This window comes from Mus caroli, chromosome 11 (genome assembly GCF_900094665.2).
Source record: "Mus caroli chromosome 11, CAROLI_EIJ_v1.1, whole genome shotgun sequence".
Lineage (NCBI taxonomy): Eukaryota > Metazoa > Chordata > Mammalia > Rodentia > Muridae > Mus > Mus caroli.
In genome coordinates, this window is record NC_034580.1 from 103149281 (window position 1) to 103165540 (window position 16260).

Genomic DNA, 16260 nt, shown 5'->3' on the forward strand with positions numbered 1-16260 from the left:
AAACATAACTCAGTCCTGAAGAATCGATTAACAGTTGGGCTTTGTATGGGAACAGGATGTTCCTCACCCAAGACTGGGGTCATATCTATAGCTGATAATTTTGTCTAGTAAATCTCTAATGTGGCCTATAATTAGAGATTCCCGTTCTAAGTGCTGGAGAGAGGTACAGAAGGAAGGCTTCCACCAAGACACCTTTGATCCAAACTCTGAATCAGATGTGAATGGACAGTAGTGAGCCAAGAAAAGGTGCTTGTGTGTGTACACATGTGTCTATGTGCATGTGTGTATGTGTGCATGCATGTGCGTGTGTACCCATATAAGCCAGCAGGTATAACTTGACTTAGCTTAGACACACACCATACGTGCAGGTGAAGGTCAGAGGACTTTGTGGTTCTCTTCTTCACCATGTAAATGGGTCAAATGTAGGTCACCAGCTTGGCAGCAGATGCCTTTACCCACTAAGCCATCTTATCAGGCTGGTTATTAGGGCTTATTTGTTTGTTAGCTTCTTTCTGTCCCCCCACCCCAAGACAGAATTTTTCTGGGTGTCCTGGAACTGCTTCCATAGACCTGGCTGGCTTCAAACTCACCGAAATCTGCCTGCCTCTGTCTTCCAAGTGCTAGGATCAAAGGCAAGAGCCACCACTATCTAAGCTAGGTTATTGGCTTTTTTTTTTTTTAAAAAGCATTTATTTATTTTATGTATATAAGTACATTGGCTCACATGTGGGAATTGAACTCAGGACCTCTGGAAGAGCAGTCAGTGCTCTTAACCACTGAGCAATCTCTTCAGCCCAGTTATTAGCTTTTCATAAAAGGACATAATGTTTTGTGTTAGTGTGACCAAGAAGCTGTTGTCTTTATTTATTTATTTATTTATTTATTTATTTATCGACGGACAGGGTTTTATTCTGTGGTCCAGGCTGACATGGGAACTGTGGCAATCCTCCTCCCTCAGCTTCCTGACTGCTGGAGTCCAATACACTGAAAATTTTGTGCAGTGGCTGGTGATTCCCCAAAGGGTATGCGAAGGGTTGCCCCTGGAAACTATAAGTATGATGTGATTGGAAACCAAGGTCTTTGCAGATGTAATTAAGCTAAGGATCTTTAGATGAGATCATCCCGGATTAAATGGATGGGCCCTAGGTCCAATGACAAGTGTCCTTGGAAGAGACAGATGGGAGGACATAAAGAGAGTCACTTGAGGACAGAGGCAAAGATTGGAGTTGCTCAGTTACAACCCATGACCTCCTGTAGGAACTAGAAGCCAGAACACCCTCTGGAGAAACAGTTTTCAACCTGTGGGTCACAGCCTCTTTGGGGGCTAGGGGTTGAATGACCTTTGCACAGGAGTTATCTAAAACCATCAGAAAATATTTATATTACAATCCATAACAGTAGCAAAATTACAGTTATGAAGTAGCAACAACAATCCTGTTATGGTTGGGATCACCACAACATAAGGGACTGTACTGAAGGGTCATAGCATTAGGAAGGTTGAGAACTACTGCTCTAGAGCCTCATCCTGAGCTCAAGATCATGACAGAGACTTCTAGGGAAGAAGTGTAGGTGGAGCAAGGTCAAGGTCCCAGAGCTTGGCTTTAACTGGACTTGGGTACTCAGAATCTTAACATCTAGGTTTAGCCACTGCTATTAGATATAAACAGATAAGGAACCTGAAACTCAGACATGATCAGCAATATATCCAATACTGTCCCCTCATCCCTGAGTCCAGGTGTTTAACTCACCACTAATACCGCCCCACCCCGTTCACTGATGAGATTTGACTACAGGAAGAAGTAGGCAAGAGACTCTGGCGAGTTCCTGGGTCTTTTCTGCTGTAATGACACCATCTAGGAACCAGGGTCAGGACCCTACAGCAGTTTCTGTGTAGCCATTTCCTCTAAATTGAAACATTCCCTCTTTGAGCAGGAGAGAAGGCTGAGCAACTTGCACAACCCCGGAAACTCAAGGAACTTACAAGGTTCAGAGAATTCAGAAAGTTACAAGGTTCTGTAACCAGAAACAATTGTTGCAGAGTAGAGCCTTTTCTGCCGGTGAAGCTGATAGCCATCACCCATGCTGGGATGGGCGGCTTTTGGTGATGCAAGCTGCTTTTGAGTGATCTTCTAAGTAACTCCTCATTCATAGTCCATAAGTAACCCCACCCAACCAAGAGATTTGGGTGGATCCCTTTCCTCAGTCTGTCACCGGTGCTCTACCTGGGGTGAAGAGACGTTTGTTCTAGTCTAGCCAGGCTAAGTTGGCTTACAGCCTTAATTTTCCAGCCTCCATAATTAAGAAAGAAATGATTACTGTTTCAAAGCTACTCCATCTACAGTCTCCTGTCACAGTAGTCTGAGTGGAGAAAGATACAACCCTTTCCACAGGAGGACAGGACATTTCATCTGAAATCCTGGCATAGTCACTTAAAGGAGATCCACAAGGTGGGGTGGTGTTCATAACTGTCTTGTGGTGTCACCACAAGGCTCTGAGTGTAAACTGCTGCTCTCAGCATGGAACACCGAAAGTGCCCAATGCTTGCCTTCATCACAGAGTCACACAGACATAAAGCCCATGAGACATGCTATCATGTGGTTTTCTTAGCTCACAACAAGCACTGAAGAAGAAACACAGGCGGCTGCTGGCCCACCTGGCTACCCTGTAGTCAACCTTGTAGGAAAACAAGCTCAAATACAAACATGACTACACAACAGAATGGAAGTTTCCTTTGGGAAGTTATAGACTGGCTGAGCACTCCTGTTTTTAGGAAGTTGGTACCTGACTGGGTCTGTACTTCAAGAGAAGGTTGTATTGTTTTGTTTTAGACAGGGTTTCACTATCCAGCCTTGGCTGTCTCAACGTAGACCAGGCTATTCCGGAACTCACAGAGATCTGCTTGTCTTTACCTCCTGAGTGTTGGGATAGGTTATACCACCATGCCTAGCCTCCAGAGAGGGGCTGACAGTTGTTACTGGAACACAAATTATTATTGGTGAGACACATGGTCAAGGTCACGTGGTAGTGTTCAGTGCCCACACACAATGTGTCACTACCTGTTCTATGGGCTGTTTGGTGAGTGGGCTTTACCTGAGGACATCACTCAGGAGCCACCCAGAGATGTCTCTTCCCTGGCATCCACTGATCAGGGACTCCCTGACACAGGATGGGTTCATGTTGAACCCAAAAGGTGACTTACAGGTATGTCTGGGTGTGATGAAAGTCACCCCTAGCTATCTGCTCTTTGTCCTTCCTGGAACCTGTCAAGTTGGGGCGGGTGGAGCTCTTCTCCTAGATGGGGCACTTGGGTATTTTGTGTTCTGTTACTGAGGGCTTAGATGGCAGAGATTTGCTGTCTTAGTGTGGAAGCAGACATCCGAAATGATCAAGGTGTCATGCCTGCCGCCTTTGTCTTCCTCAGCATCTAGGGGTTTTGCTGGCCCTCTTTGACATTCCTGGGCTTAGAAAGCACACCTTGGGAGTAATCACAGGCAATATTCCCCTGTGTGTCTATACCATCTCCCTTCTGTGCAGTTCTGTCTTCGTGTCCTCACATAAAGAACACCAGTCATATGGGCTCAAGGCCGACCCTAGTGACTCTAACCAACCCACCCATTACAGTTCTCTAGCTTCAGTTCACATACATAAATGCTACAAGCAAGATTTTGATGGCTTACTTATGTATTCATTGAGAAAGGGTATCTATTTATACAGTCCTGGCTGTCCTGGAACTTACAAAGTAAGACCAGGGTGTCCTGAATTCACAAAGATCTACTTGCCTCGGCCTCCCGAGTGCATTATCACGCTGGCTTTAGATCTTCTCAGATGGGCACCATTAAACCCATACCAAGGGTCATAGAAGAATGTAATAGTTTCTGTTGTTATGTGGCACAATATCTGTTAGAAGTTGGTTACAAGAGGGAAGTCTTCTTTTAGCTCTCAGTTCAGAGGGTCTCCATTCATCATGATGGGAGCAGCATGAGGGTGGGAGGCTCCTCCTAGATGCGCCAAACACAAGGCAGAGAAAGACCCAGGCCAGACCCAGAAGTGGATATAACTCCACCCACTAGTGATCTACTTTAATAGGTGAAGCCTCCACATCCGAAAGGCTCCACAACCTTCCGCAGAACACGGCCACCAGCTGAGCCTGTGGGCAACATCTCGCATTCAAACCGGATGAGAGAGATTAGTCAGATATCCAGATTTCTGATGTCTCTTCTACCGTTTAGTCACTTGGTCACGGAGCTTCCCAAACACCACTCTACCTACGAGTGGATCCACTGGGTGACTGGGAAACTCCGCTAGCAGAGCTCTTGCCTGGAGATATGCACTCAGCTCCTCTAGCCCAAGAGCTGGCTGCCTAGAGATGGGCGAGGCTGTGTTCTTCTGGCCAGGGGCTTCTCCATTCCTCCAGTGGTGAAGTCTCTGGCTCTGGACTCTGCTGGTGTTCTCCAGACCAGGCAGAGGGTAAATTGAACACTTGCAGCTAAAGCCCATCTATCTAGAGAGGGCTGAGCTGGTGCCAAGGCCATTTCCCTAGAACTTGGCTCGCCACTCCTTTCCCTTGGCACATCTGTAGAAGGTTTTCCCTCTACTAGGTCAGCAATACCTGGAGGCATTGGTATCTCACACCAGGACAAGCCTACAGAGGCAATGCCGAGGAATTAGGCATTCAGGAGCCCATGGGAAACTGTTCCTGTGTGACTTTATTAAACTCACATCTGGAAAGTGCAAAGAGAAGCCCACAGGAGATCTTAGCCCAGCTACAGGGGAACTTGCATCTGGGAAGTAATACTATATTAGCCACATTAGCTGAGATATGACATTTCCATGATTAATTACACCTCCAGTCAGAATCACAAAGGACAATAGCCAACAGGGGCTTGCCCTGCTAATTGAAATGATAAGTTTTTGATAAACGGTTAAATATAAAAAGGCTAAATGGGAACCCCAGCCGGGAATTGCTATATTATATAATGATAATACTTAGCCCCAAAGTAGAGAGGAAGTAAATGAAATACAAATTCCATGCTAGATTTTCTTTTTCTCCAAGGTCACTCCAAGGTGATGGCTAATAGTGATTAGCTTGACAGGCTCTAGATCACCTTGGAGGTAAACCTCTGGGCGTGTGCATAAGGAATTTTCTAGGATAGGTTAATTGAGGTGGGAAGATCTCTTCTAACTGCTGGATTGCATAAAAAGGAGAAAGCAAGGTGAACACCAGCATCCACCTTCCCCTTCCCAGCCGTGAATGCCCACGTGACCAGCGGCTCGCTTCATATGCCTACCGCCGTGCCAGGATGGACGGAACGAACCTTCAGACTCTAAGCCAAAATAAGTCCCTCCCTTCTGTGAGCTGCCTTTGTTACACGGTTTGTCACAGCAATGAGAGAATAACCAGCACAGCTTCCAGTTCTGTTACAGTTGGCTTTTTCAGGCAGGGTCTGGCTGTGGAGCCCAAACTAATGTGGGACCTGTGATCCTCCTGCCTCAGCCTCTAGAATGCTGGGATCATTTTCCACCCATGAATGGCTATTTCACTGGGAAGAAATTTAGCCCAAAATTTAGTACAGGGTTTCTTGAACTTAAAAATCCTACAAGAGGTACATAAAAACACTTTTAGAGACTATTGTCCTAGAGGAGGGCATGCTAAGTGATCCTAGTCATGTCAGATGTTCAAGTCAGGGGGCTCTACAGAGACAGAATATACATCAGTGGGTTCCCAGGGATGAGGTAGAGGTGGGGACATATCCGTCAATATATTTTTAAATTACATTTTATCTATATTTATCTATGCATTTATCCATCCATCCACTGATCTATCGATCTATCGATCTGTCTCGGATGTGTGTGTGTGTACATGTGCCATGGTGCAAATGTGGAATTCAGAGGACAATTTGCAGGAATTGACTCTATTCTTCCATCTGTGTGGGCTCCAGGGATCAAACTCAGAACATTAGGCTTAATAGCAAGCACCTTGACCTATAGAGCCATCTCCCTGGCTAAATGTATGATTCAAACTGTCTCCTCTAAATGGGTGAATCCTCGGGTCTGAGATCCGTAGTTCACAAAAATCATACTCGGGAGTTTTCAGAGCACGCATACTTGAGTGCTAAGTGAAGACTTGACTTAAAAGGTCAGCCATGATAAGTCAGTTTACAAAAAAGAGAAGAACAGGCCTAAGTGGAAGTCATGGCTGGAAGGGTCAATTCTTGCTTTGTTAGCAGTTAGCACCCAAAGTGCTATTTTTAAGGCCTTTGCTCTCGGCACCAGAATGCACCGCAAACACAGCGATTTATGCCATCCCCCTGCAAAGCGACTCGGCTAGAACAAGTTGGCTCTTAAGTTTTGTCTGGCACGTAGAGAGCTAGAGAACAAAAGTTCCCGTGGTGGGGGTGTCTTGGCATGTGCTCTACACCTGTCCCAGTTAAAATCTAGGGCTAGAAACATTCAAAACTCACCATGCTGAGAAGAAAAGAAAGAGTGTGAGAATGGGGACTTGGGATAAACACTACGAAAGAACTGAACACTCTACAAAGACCACTCACTACTGATGCTTTCCATGGGCCAGGGGAAAGACCAGGGAAAAATAAAACTAAACAGGCCCCTTTTAGTGGTTGGGGGTCAGGTGGGGCTCAGAAGAGAGCCAAGGATGGAAGAAAGGGATACCAGCATATGGGCTGTGTGACAAAGATTGACTCCAGAGCCGGTGCCAAGCACGTCATACACAATTTCACTTAATCCGTGAGATGTCACTGTCATGAAAAAAAAAAAAAGAAAAAGGATTGGGCCTTTGTCTGTGGTTCCTGGGATGGTGCTCCTGTAGTTGTTGGAATTTCCCAAGCCAGAACTGTCTTTCCCATCTATTCATCAGGAATCCCTTCCAACATGCCCTCATCTGAGTTAATGAGGTGGACTGAGTTAGAGCTCTCGTACAAAAGGGGGACTGGTTATCAGAACAACAGAGTGACAGAATACCCCGGCCACTGGTCTCTAGAAAACAGGGGAGTGCTGGAGAGCCAGATCTGTAAAAACTTTTAAACAGTAAGACTGGTGTGGCGGTTAAGAGAGAGTCCAAAGTTGTTTTTGTTGGGTGCTTTGTGACGACAACAACAAGACAAGTGGCAGAGATATTCCCCTTTAGGAGGAGAATAGGCAAATTTTGGGGCTTCTATCGCTATCCTCCTCCCAGATGAAGTATAAAATGCTTTAAGAACTTGAATATAGTAAGCAGAGAGATCCTAAGCCTTGAATTGTGTCCTTGCCCACCGACCATGTTTAAAGCAGCATGAACCCCTCACCAGATGCCAGCAATAGACTCTTGGCCATCCTGGTCTCTAGAACTGTGCTGTGTGTAACTAAACTTCTACTGTTAATGAATTAACTGCTCTGTGGTCTTCTGAGATAGCATAAGAAAATGAACTAAAGGTAGGCACCATCCTGGGACCTGAAGGAACAGATTGCCAAAACTTGGCATAACGTTGAATTTGCGATCTAAGGCTTCTTCGAGATGCTGAATCAGACACGCGGCATTTGGAATGAGGTTGAACCAGAAGAGAAGAAAGAACATATTTTTTGGTAACTCTTTGCAGCACAAATGGCTTTAGTTTCTGAAGCATCTTGATGAGGTTGCAGAGGGTTTTGAGACTCTAGGAACTGGGGCTGTCATCAGAATCACACGTCTGCCTCGCTCCTGGATGCATGCTGAAAAACACCATGCACACAAACAAACTTCCCGAGTGCCACTCATGGCAGCCATGGGCCAGAGGCACATGCTTGCCTCAAACCCATCTCCAATGCTGCGATGGTTAGTTTTCTTTATTTTTCAGAGATTTAGTTTTTGATATTTTTCCTTGTGTATATGCTAGGAATGGAGTGTGGGTCTCTGGAGGACCAGCAGGATTTTAACTGATGAGCTATCTCTCCAGCCTCATTAGTTTTTATGGTCAACCCGACATAGCCTAGAATTGGTTGGGAAGAGAGTCTCAATTGACGAACTATCCAGATCAGGCTGGCCTGGGAGCATACCTGTGGAGGACTGTCTTGACAATCCAGTCAATTGTGGGCAGTGTCATCCCCTAGACTGCAGGTGCAGAATCGTATGAGAAAGGAAAAGGCAGGCACATCTGCACGCATTCATTGCTCTCTGCTCTCGACAGCAGATCCTATGACAACTGCTTCAAGTTCCCACCACGGCAACTTCTCAGCTACAAACCCCTTTCTCCTCTAAATTGCTTTTAGTCAGGATACTTTTATCACAGGAACAGAAACAAAGCCAGGATAAGCATTGTACTGGCTAGTTTTGTGTCAACTTGACACAGCTGGAGTTATCACAGAGAAAGGAGCTTCAGTTGAGGAAATGCCTCCATGAGATCCAACTGTAAGGCATTTTCTCAATTAGTGATCAAGGGGGAAAGGCCCCTTGTGGGTGGGACCATCTCTGGACTGGTAGTCTTGGGTTCTATAAGAGAGCAGGCTGAACAAGCCAGAGGAGGAAAGCCAATAAAGAATATCCCTCCATGGTCTCTGCATCAGCTCCTGCTTTCTGACCTGCTTGAGTTCCAGTCCTGACTTCCTTTGGTGATGAACAGCAGCATGGAAGTGTAAGCCGAATAAACCCTTTCCTCCCCAACTTGCTTCTTGGTCATGATGTTTGTGCAGGAATAGAAACCCTGACTAAGAAAAGCATTTACTGTATGCCAAGGACCAAGGTCATTGTCTTGCCTTGATAGCATCTCATTTCATTTCTCCATCCATGCCCCCAAAGGGAAGGGAAGACGGACACCGGATAATGATGTGTAATAGCCAAGGCGTGGTCTTCTCTGTCCTCACAGAGCCAGGCCCCTCGTCACATGAGAACAGAGGATGCAAACTTAGGCACAAATGATAGTCTTTAGACTGTCTTTAGCACAGATCCCTCTACAACAAGCTGAACTCTTTCTTGGACTTTGGCCTATGTGTATGTTTGTGTGCAAGCACTTGCATGTATAGGCCAGAAATCAATATCAGGAGTCTTATTCAATTGTCCTTTATTTTTAAGACAGAGACTCTTATAGAACTAACAGACAGGCTGCGGTGCTCGCCAGTGAGTCCTAGGATTCTTTTCTCTACCTCTGGATTTTTGGGGTTATAGGCACATTGCATCAGTCTGGCTTCATCTTAAAAAGCAAGGTGGAGGAGGGTAGATGGGGTGGCTCAGTGGATAAAGGTGCTCGCTGCCAAGCCTGAAGACCCGAGTTCAATCCTGGAGACACGTATGGTGAAAAGAGAGCACTGATTTCCACAAGTTATCCTCTGATCTCTAAGTATAAGGACACATACATTAAATAAATAAGTGTAGTGGAGAATGATCGAAGATACCTGACACTGGAAACATATAGATGCACACAGAGAGGAAGACCTGACTCTTCAGAAACATGGGAACAAACAGAAGAGAAAGAATGGACACACCTTTAAGACCATGAACAGGACAATGAATGAACATCATGCTAAACGGAGTTTGGCTGCTCATGGCTGCAATCCTGACACTGAGCACTTGAGACAGGAGGAGGGTTCAAAGTTTAAGTAGCTAGCCTTAGCTAGCCACTTAAACTTCACTCTGCTTTAGGAGAAACAGAAAGAGGAAGCTAGAGAGATTGCTGATTGGCTAAGAGCAGCTGCTGCTCTTGCAGAGGACCCGCGATTGGTTTCTAGCACCCTGGTCAGGTGGCTCACAACCTCGTGTAATTCCAGGAGATTGGACGCCCGCTGCTGGCTCCCATGAGCACCTGCACACACACAATACTCCTTTACGACGTCCAACCCCGTTCTCCCACAGGTGAATAAAATCTTTAAAAAGAAAGAAAAGACAGCACATTATAGAGCCACTTCACATCTGCTAGATGTGTGAGGGGCTCAGGAAGATGGTGTGCGAGATAAAGTGTATTGTGAAGGGCAAGTACTGCACACACTGAGTCTACAATAATGCCATGTCTACACTCTGCTCAGGGACAAACACCACAAACACGACTTCAACAACAGCCTGGTTTGGGATGAGGGATGTTAGTTTTGTGATAATCACGGGATGGTAGTTCTTCCTTATGAACACAGATCTCAGGGAACCCAGGCTGGTTTCGAACTTGCTATGTAGCAGAGGCTCTCCTATGTTGGTCCCTGGGGAAATGACATCTGTATGGTTGTTCCAGCTGTGAAGAACCAGGGATGGGAATCTGTGCTGAGACATGTTCTCAGGGTTGTCTAAGACTGACTGTTCAGGCTACGTCCAGACTACCAAAACTAGTCTGCCTTCATGGCTCCCTCCCTCCAACCTCCTTATGCCAAAAGATGACTACCAAGACCAGCCTGCTTGCCTGCCTCTTTCCCTTCCCACTACCTTCCGACATACCCATGTCTACAGGTGACCATCAAGAACTGGCTTTCTTCTGTCCTTCTCTCCCTCCCTCCATTCCTCTCTCTTCTCTCTTTTTTTCTATGCTAGGGATGGAGCCAGGGTCTCTGCACATGCCAGACATGACAAACACCATGTTACAGAGACAGACGCAGCCCCATCTTAGACTCTAACAGCATTAGTGTTACCCAGCCCCTGGTGAGGGTAGGGCTCAGGTCCAGCAATGCAGCAGCTGTTGGGGACCCTTCCCTTCAGTATCCCTCCCTTGATGGCTCCCTACCCCTGGGTTCCAAGATTCTCACAGAGGACCCCTATGGCCATGGGCACTTCTCTCTTTCCCCAAATTGAGCAAATTGTGACCCCTCTTATTACCCTGGAGGCTCTGGGAAGACAATTCCCAAACAGCTTCATTCTCTCAGAAACAGATGGTGATGTCGGGGAGAGGCAACCACCACCACCCACGGCCACCACCACCACTCACCACAACACCACAATAACAAATTTAATTTAACTACTCATCTCAGCATGAGGTAGCTGTGTCCAACAAGGACCTTTGGAGGTAACTGAGAATCTAAAGTACTCTTAACCACGAAGATGCAGATCCAGATGAAAGTATTTTAATTTGAGAGAGCTGAGAGGTTTGGAAGGGTGCAGCTAAGGACGGTAGTATTTACTCATCTGGTGTCTCTATCTCCTTTCTGGGGGCCTGTCCTTAACAAACAGCATTTAATCTCTCACCCTTGACAGTTATTGGAAAAGTTAGATGTCTCTCTCAGTTCTCTGCTCTCTCCCTTAAGAGTGGAGTCAACAGACGTTTTAGATTGCTACGAATGATGAACCAGCTGCCAAGGATGCTCTGGGCCAGGAAGACTATAAACCAGGGACCTGGAGACCAAGCTTTCAGAGTCACCTTAGTCCAAGGAGAAAGTCCTAAATCAAATTCCATCTAAAGATCCTCTCTGCTCCAGCACATTTTCCACTGTACACCAGGGGCACACAATGCTAGGACAGCCAGGAGAGCCTCATGGGGCTATTCTGTGTGTGTGTGTGTGTGTGCACACGTGCACACCCTACCTCATTCATTTTACTTGGGAACTGATTTTGGGTGTTCTAGGAGAATAGTAAAGGCTCTTAATGGCTGAGCCCTGTAAGACCCTTCTTTATTGCTATTCAATTTCAAAATCTAAACTTACTCCCTAAAATGACTAAGTTCTGTCATCAGACGAATGCTTTTACATTCCCTAAGAAGACAGGGAGAGAAATTTCCTTCATATGAAACAAGAAGCCAAGATCAAAAGGTAGCAGAGAGTTGGGTGTTGCTCGGCAGTCAAGGACACAGAGGAACTAGGGTTGAGGTCCCAGAATCCATGTGGCAGCTCACAACCATCTGTAACTCCTGTTCTAGAAGACCCAGTGTCCCCTTCCAGCCCCCTTAGGCACTGCACACATGTGGTCTGTACTTAAACACAGGCAAGACATGCATACACATAAAATAAATCTACAAACAAAACCACAAAACCCCAAAAAGCAAACAAAAACAAAGCCATCACACTACCACTAAAGCCACAGCCCCTCTTTTCTCTCCTTTCTCTCTCTCTCTCTCTCCCCCTTCTCCTCTCTCCCTCTCGCTCTCCCTCCCTCCCTTCTTTTCCGAGACAGGGTTTCTCTATGTAGACCAGGATAGGCTCGAACTCACAGAGATCTGTCTGCCTCTGCCTCCTGAGTGCTGGGATTAGAGGGTGAGCCACCGTGTCCAGCACACCCTTCACTTTCTTGACTAGGGAATCTTATTCATTCCTTTTCTCCCCTGCCCTTTAGTACTGGAAGCACATCTGAAATGTAAAAGACGCACCCTCCCTCCTACATCTGGCTAGCTTGTGTCTCTGGCCAGGTGCAGTTGGAGCCAATGAACGTACTGTTTTCTCTGGGCACAGTCATCGTGGAAGGCAAGCCTAGCAAGGGACACACTAAATGGCCAGGCAAGAGAGCCATTTGCATCATCTAAGATCTCTGCCCTTGTCTTTGAGGCTGCCCAGGGTGGGCCAGTTCTGTAGGATGGGAGTGAAGTTTGGTTTTTATTCCCCTGGAACTGCCACCTCGGCAGCTTTACAGATGGGTCTCTTGGCCTGTGCCCTCTGCACAGTCCCCTTCTTCCTCCACTGGGAACTTCACCTTGAAATCTTGGCAGAGCATCAGAGAGTCAGGATGGAAATCTTGGCAGAAGCAAGAAGCCGTGTATCAGCCTCGTGGCGAGGGCAGACTGTGTAGAGCTCATTCTCACCCTCTCTGCTGTTTCGCTGGCACTGATGGACCTGGGCATGTGACTTGGCACCAAGAGCTTTCTGACTTCCATAGGCAGCCAGGTCTCTGTGTCTGTGCTGCTTGGTAGAGGTGCTCTCTCTGACCTCCCAATTGTGTGTGTGTGTACCCACGTATACCCGGGGGCCCGTCGTCCACACTTGTGTCCTCTTTGACCGTTCTTCACCTTACTGGTCATGTCTCCTGGCGTGCTAGGGCGTTACTTCCCCAAGCTTGGGGAGGAAGCATTTTACCCATGAAGCCATCTCGCTGCTCCCGTTAAAAAGACCCCACAACAGCCCTGCTTTTCAGACCCTCTAGTTGACATAAGAACGAAACTTGAGGGGCTGGAAGGTTAGTTCAGTGGTTATGGGCATTTGTGCTCAGCACTCTGTATGCAGGTGCAGCTCTAAGAGATCTGATGCTGTTTTCTGGCCTCCTAAGGCATCTGTGCATGTGCACACACACACAGACACAAACACATGAATAAAAAATAAAAAGTAATAAAAGAAGGATGAACTGGGTCTAAGAGGTGTTGGGAGCTGCTGCTCAGGCTGTGATTTGGGTAGGAAAAGGAACCCTGCAGGATGAGAATTAACCAGGCCCTTAGGCAGGGCCATCAGCTGGTCCTGGGTCCCTAAAGTGTCCCTCAGATCTCAAATCGTTGTGGCAGTAGGTCTGTCAGCAGCCAGCCAGGGGAACATTCCTAGCTCTGGTCACCTTAATGGGAGGCTCAGAGGCTTCCAGGGGTAAGTGGGAAAAAGAGACAGAAAGCTTTGGTCCCCTCCTCTGGCCAGGGTGACAGTGTGTGGGAGAGTAGACTGGTGGACAGGCATACCTCGGAAAAACATGGTCTGGATTTATCAGCATTGAAAAAAGAATACACCCTGTGACAGGCTCCCCAACTCCCCCACAGCTACAGATTCCCCACCCCCCACCTCACCCCCTGCTACCAGCTTCTGCCCAAGGTGTCCTGGCTTAAGATGCTGGAAGGATCAACCACAGAGCTGCAAGAGTAACCCAGAAGTCTCACACTACGGGGAAAAAAATATCTCTAATTCACAACTGGTAGTTTAATGGCGACAGGTCCATTCTCTTCAATGGCACTTGCTACAAAATTATGACCACTGGAAGGAAATACAAAGCTCTCGGCCTCCCTCACTCCTTCAACAACCATTGAGAGAGCATCCTCGCGGAGCCACTGTGAAAATGGCTGGTGAGATCGGAGAATGGAGAAGCCGTGAGCTTCCGTCTCTGCACGGCTTGTGTGAAGGAAGAGCTACCATACACCGCCTGCAGGATTTAATGCAATTAGCAGATCTTCAGCCTTTAGTGAAGCAGGAGGGCATCTGCTAAAACCAAGTAAGGCTTTCCCAGACAAACAAATCCCCAAATAGGCAGGTAAAGATCTAAACCACAGGACAGTCCAGTTTGTAACCAACTAGAATTCATGTTGAAATTAAAAAAAAAAAAAAAAAAGAGAGCTGGGCGTGGTGGTGCACGCCTTTAATCCCAGCACTTGGGAGGCAGAAGCAGGCGAATTTCTAAGTTTGAGGCCAGCCTAGTCTACAGAGTGAGTTCCAGGACAGCCAGGGCTACCCAGAGAAACCCTGTCTCGAAAAAAAACAAATAAATTAATTTAAAAAAATTTCTTTATGCACTTATTTATTTACTTGTGTGTGTGTGTGTGTGTGTATGTGGAGTGTGCACAGTGTGGGTGTGGAGATTAGAGGACAACTTGTGGAAGTCTATATTCTTTTCAGCATGTGGGGTCTTAGGGCTTGAACTCAGGGCCTCAAGGTTTGGCTGCAAGTACCTTTAACCGTACAACCATCTCAGTGGCCCGGAGTTTACTTTTAATGGGTTTGTGCATGACATTAGCTCTAATGAGTATGAAAGAAGAGCTTCAAGGTCCACGCGTTAGAGCTCAAGGACAAATCTGGGCCCCAATAAACATACTATGATTGGCTGCGTGTAGCTGAACAACAAAAATAGCCCTGCATTTGTTGTCATTCCAGGGCTGGGACACTGTTCACAAGCGGGCCACTCAAGCTCCATCAGCAGCCATTAATAAGCTACTAACAGGATATAAATAATGGCTGACATCGACAGTGGCAGAAAGGGTAAGCAGCGAGTCAGAGGGCGGACTGGCAGGGGACAAGCCAGAGGGGAAGCCGGTCTCCTTCATCCATTCCCATGCAAGAAGAGAAGCCCTCGGGAAGGTGCCTGCTATTTTAGAAGGATGGTTTCTGGGCCAACACGAACCATCAAAGTTTGGAGGCTTGACTGAGGATTTTCTTTATGTTAAACACCAAAGACAGAAATCTTCATCCTCACACAGACAGGCTGCTGCATTCTGAGAGGCCAATGCGATGAATGCTTAGCCCCAGGAACCCTGACGTCACACGGGGGGGGGGGGGGATGACGACTGAGTTGAGAGGATAAGGAAGACCAAAAGCAAACAAAGGGCGGCTCGCTCGGGGACTCCACTTTGAACTTGGATTAACAAATCCAGAGATGGAGAGAAGGTTCCGTGGTTAGGATCACTGGCTGATTCTCCTCAATTCCCAGCACCCCTATTGCAGCTCACAATCATCCATAACAGCTCCAGGGGATCTGGCGCCCTCTTTTGGTCTTTGCAGGAACTGCATGCATTTTGTGTACAGAAAACACCCGCACGCTTTTCGAGACAGGGTTTCTCTGTGTAGCCCTGGCTGTCTTGGAACTCACTCTGCAGACCAGGCTGGCCTTGAACTCAGAAATCTGCCTGCCTCTGCCTCCCAAGGGCTTGGATTAAAGGCATGCACCACCACTGTCCGACCAAAGAATCAATCTTAAAGAACTAGTGTGATGTTGATTCTAAACCAAACGAACATAAAAGTCACATGGAAGTGTCCTAGGAAAAAAGTGCTTCATCAACCACAGTGGAATAAATGAATGAACAAATGAACGAACGAGTTGCTTCTATTATGGCTACTTACCTCAGACTCTTTGTAGTAGCGTTCTGGAATTTCATCACAGGCGATATCGATGAAGCACACTTCTCTCTCCAGGTCTTTGGCTTCACTGTCAAAAATCTGAAAGGACAGAGCAACACATCCAAGATTAGCAGATGGAATCTTGCTGAGCGCCGGTGGTTAGGACATCCGTGCCTAGGGCAACAGGCACCTGACGGGGCACCTTCCCGTGGCCCCACACCCACTGGCTTTGCCTGCCACAGCATGTTCGAGAATCATGACAGGTTCTTAGACCTCACTTAGGTCGTGTGGCATCAGAGGCAGGTGTAGGATCTGTCATCGCACGCTGAGGGGGAGATGAAGAAGTGGGCTGTTTTTAGAAGCTCAAGAAAGAGGAAACAAATCTTTTCCAAAAAGCTCTTCCAAAAATTTGAAAACTGCTGAGTTTTGGCAGCTCGTCCCGGCAGAGCCGAGACAAAAAGCAGAGATAGAGCCCAAGATTAGAGGAGAAAGGTACGAGGACCTTTTTGTTAAATAAATAAAAAAAATGTTATTGCATTTATTTATTTACTTATTGCATTTATTTGTGTGTGTGTGTGTGGTGTGTGTGTAGTGTGT

General features: G+C 46.8%; 1 protein-coding gene across 3 annotated transcripts in view; it reads right to left on the reverse strand.

The window, feature by feature from the left end:
- The window catches only part of Pitpnc1 (phosphatidylinositol transfer protein cytoplasmic 1), a 265034-nt gene that overhangs the window by 23210 nt on the left and 225564 nt on the right, over positions 1 to 16260 (reverse strand). For all 3 annotated transcript variants that reach the window (XM_029483564.1, XM_029483565.1, XM_021177132.2), the window contains exon 6: positions 15667 to 15762. In XM_029483564.1, coding sequence (XP_029339424.1) covers positions 15667 to 15762 — 96 coding nt within the window. The remainder of the gene's footprint in view (positions 1 to 15666; positions 15763 to 16260) is intronic.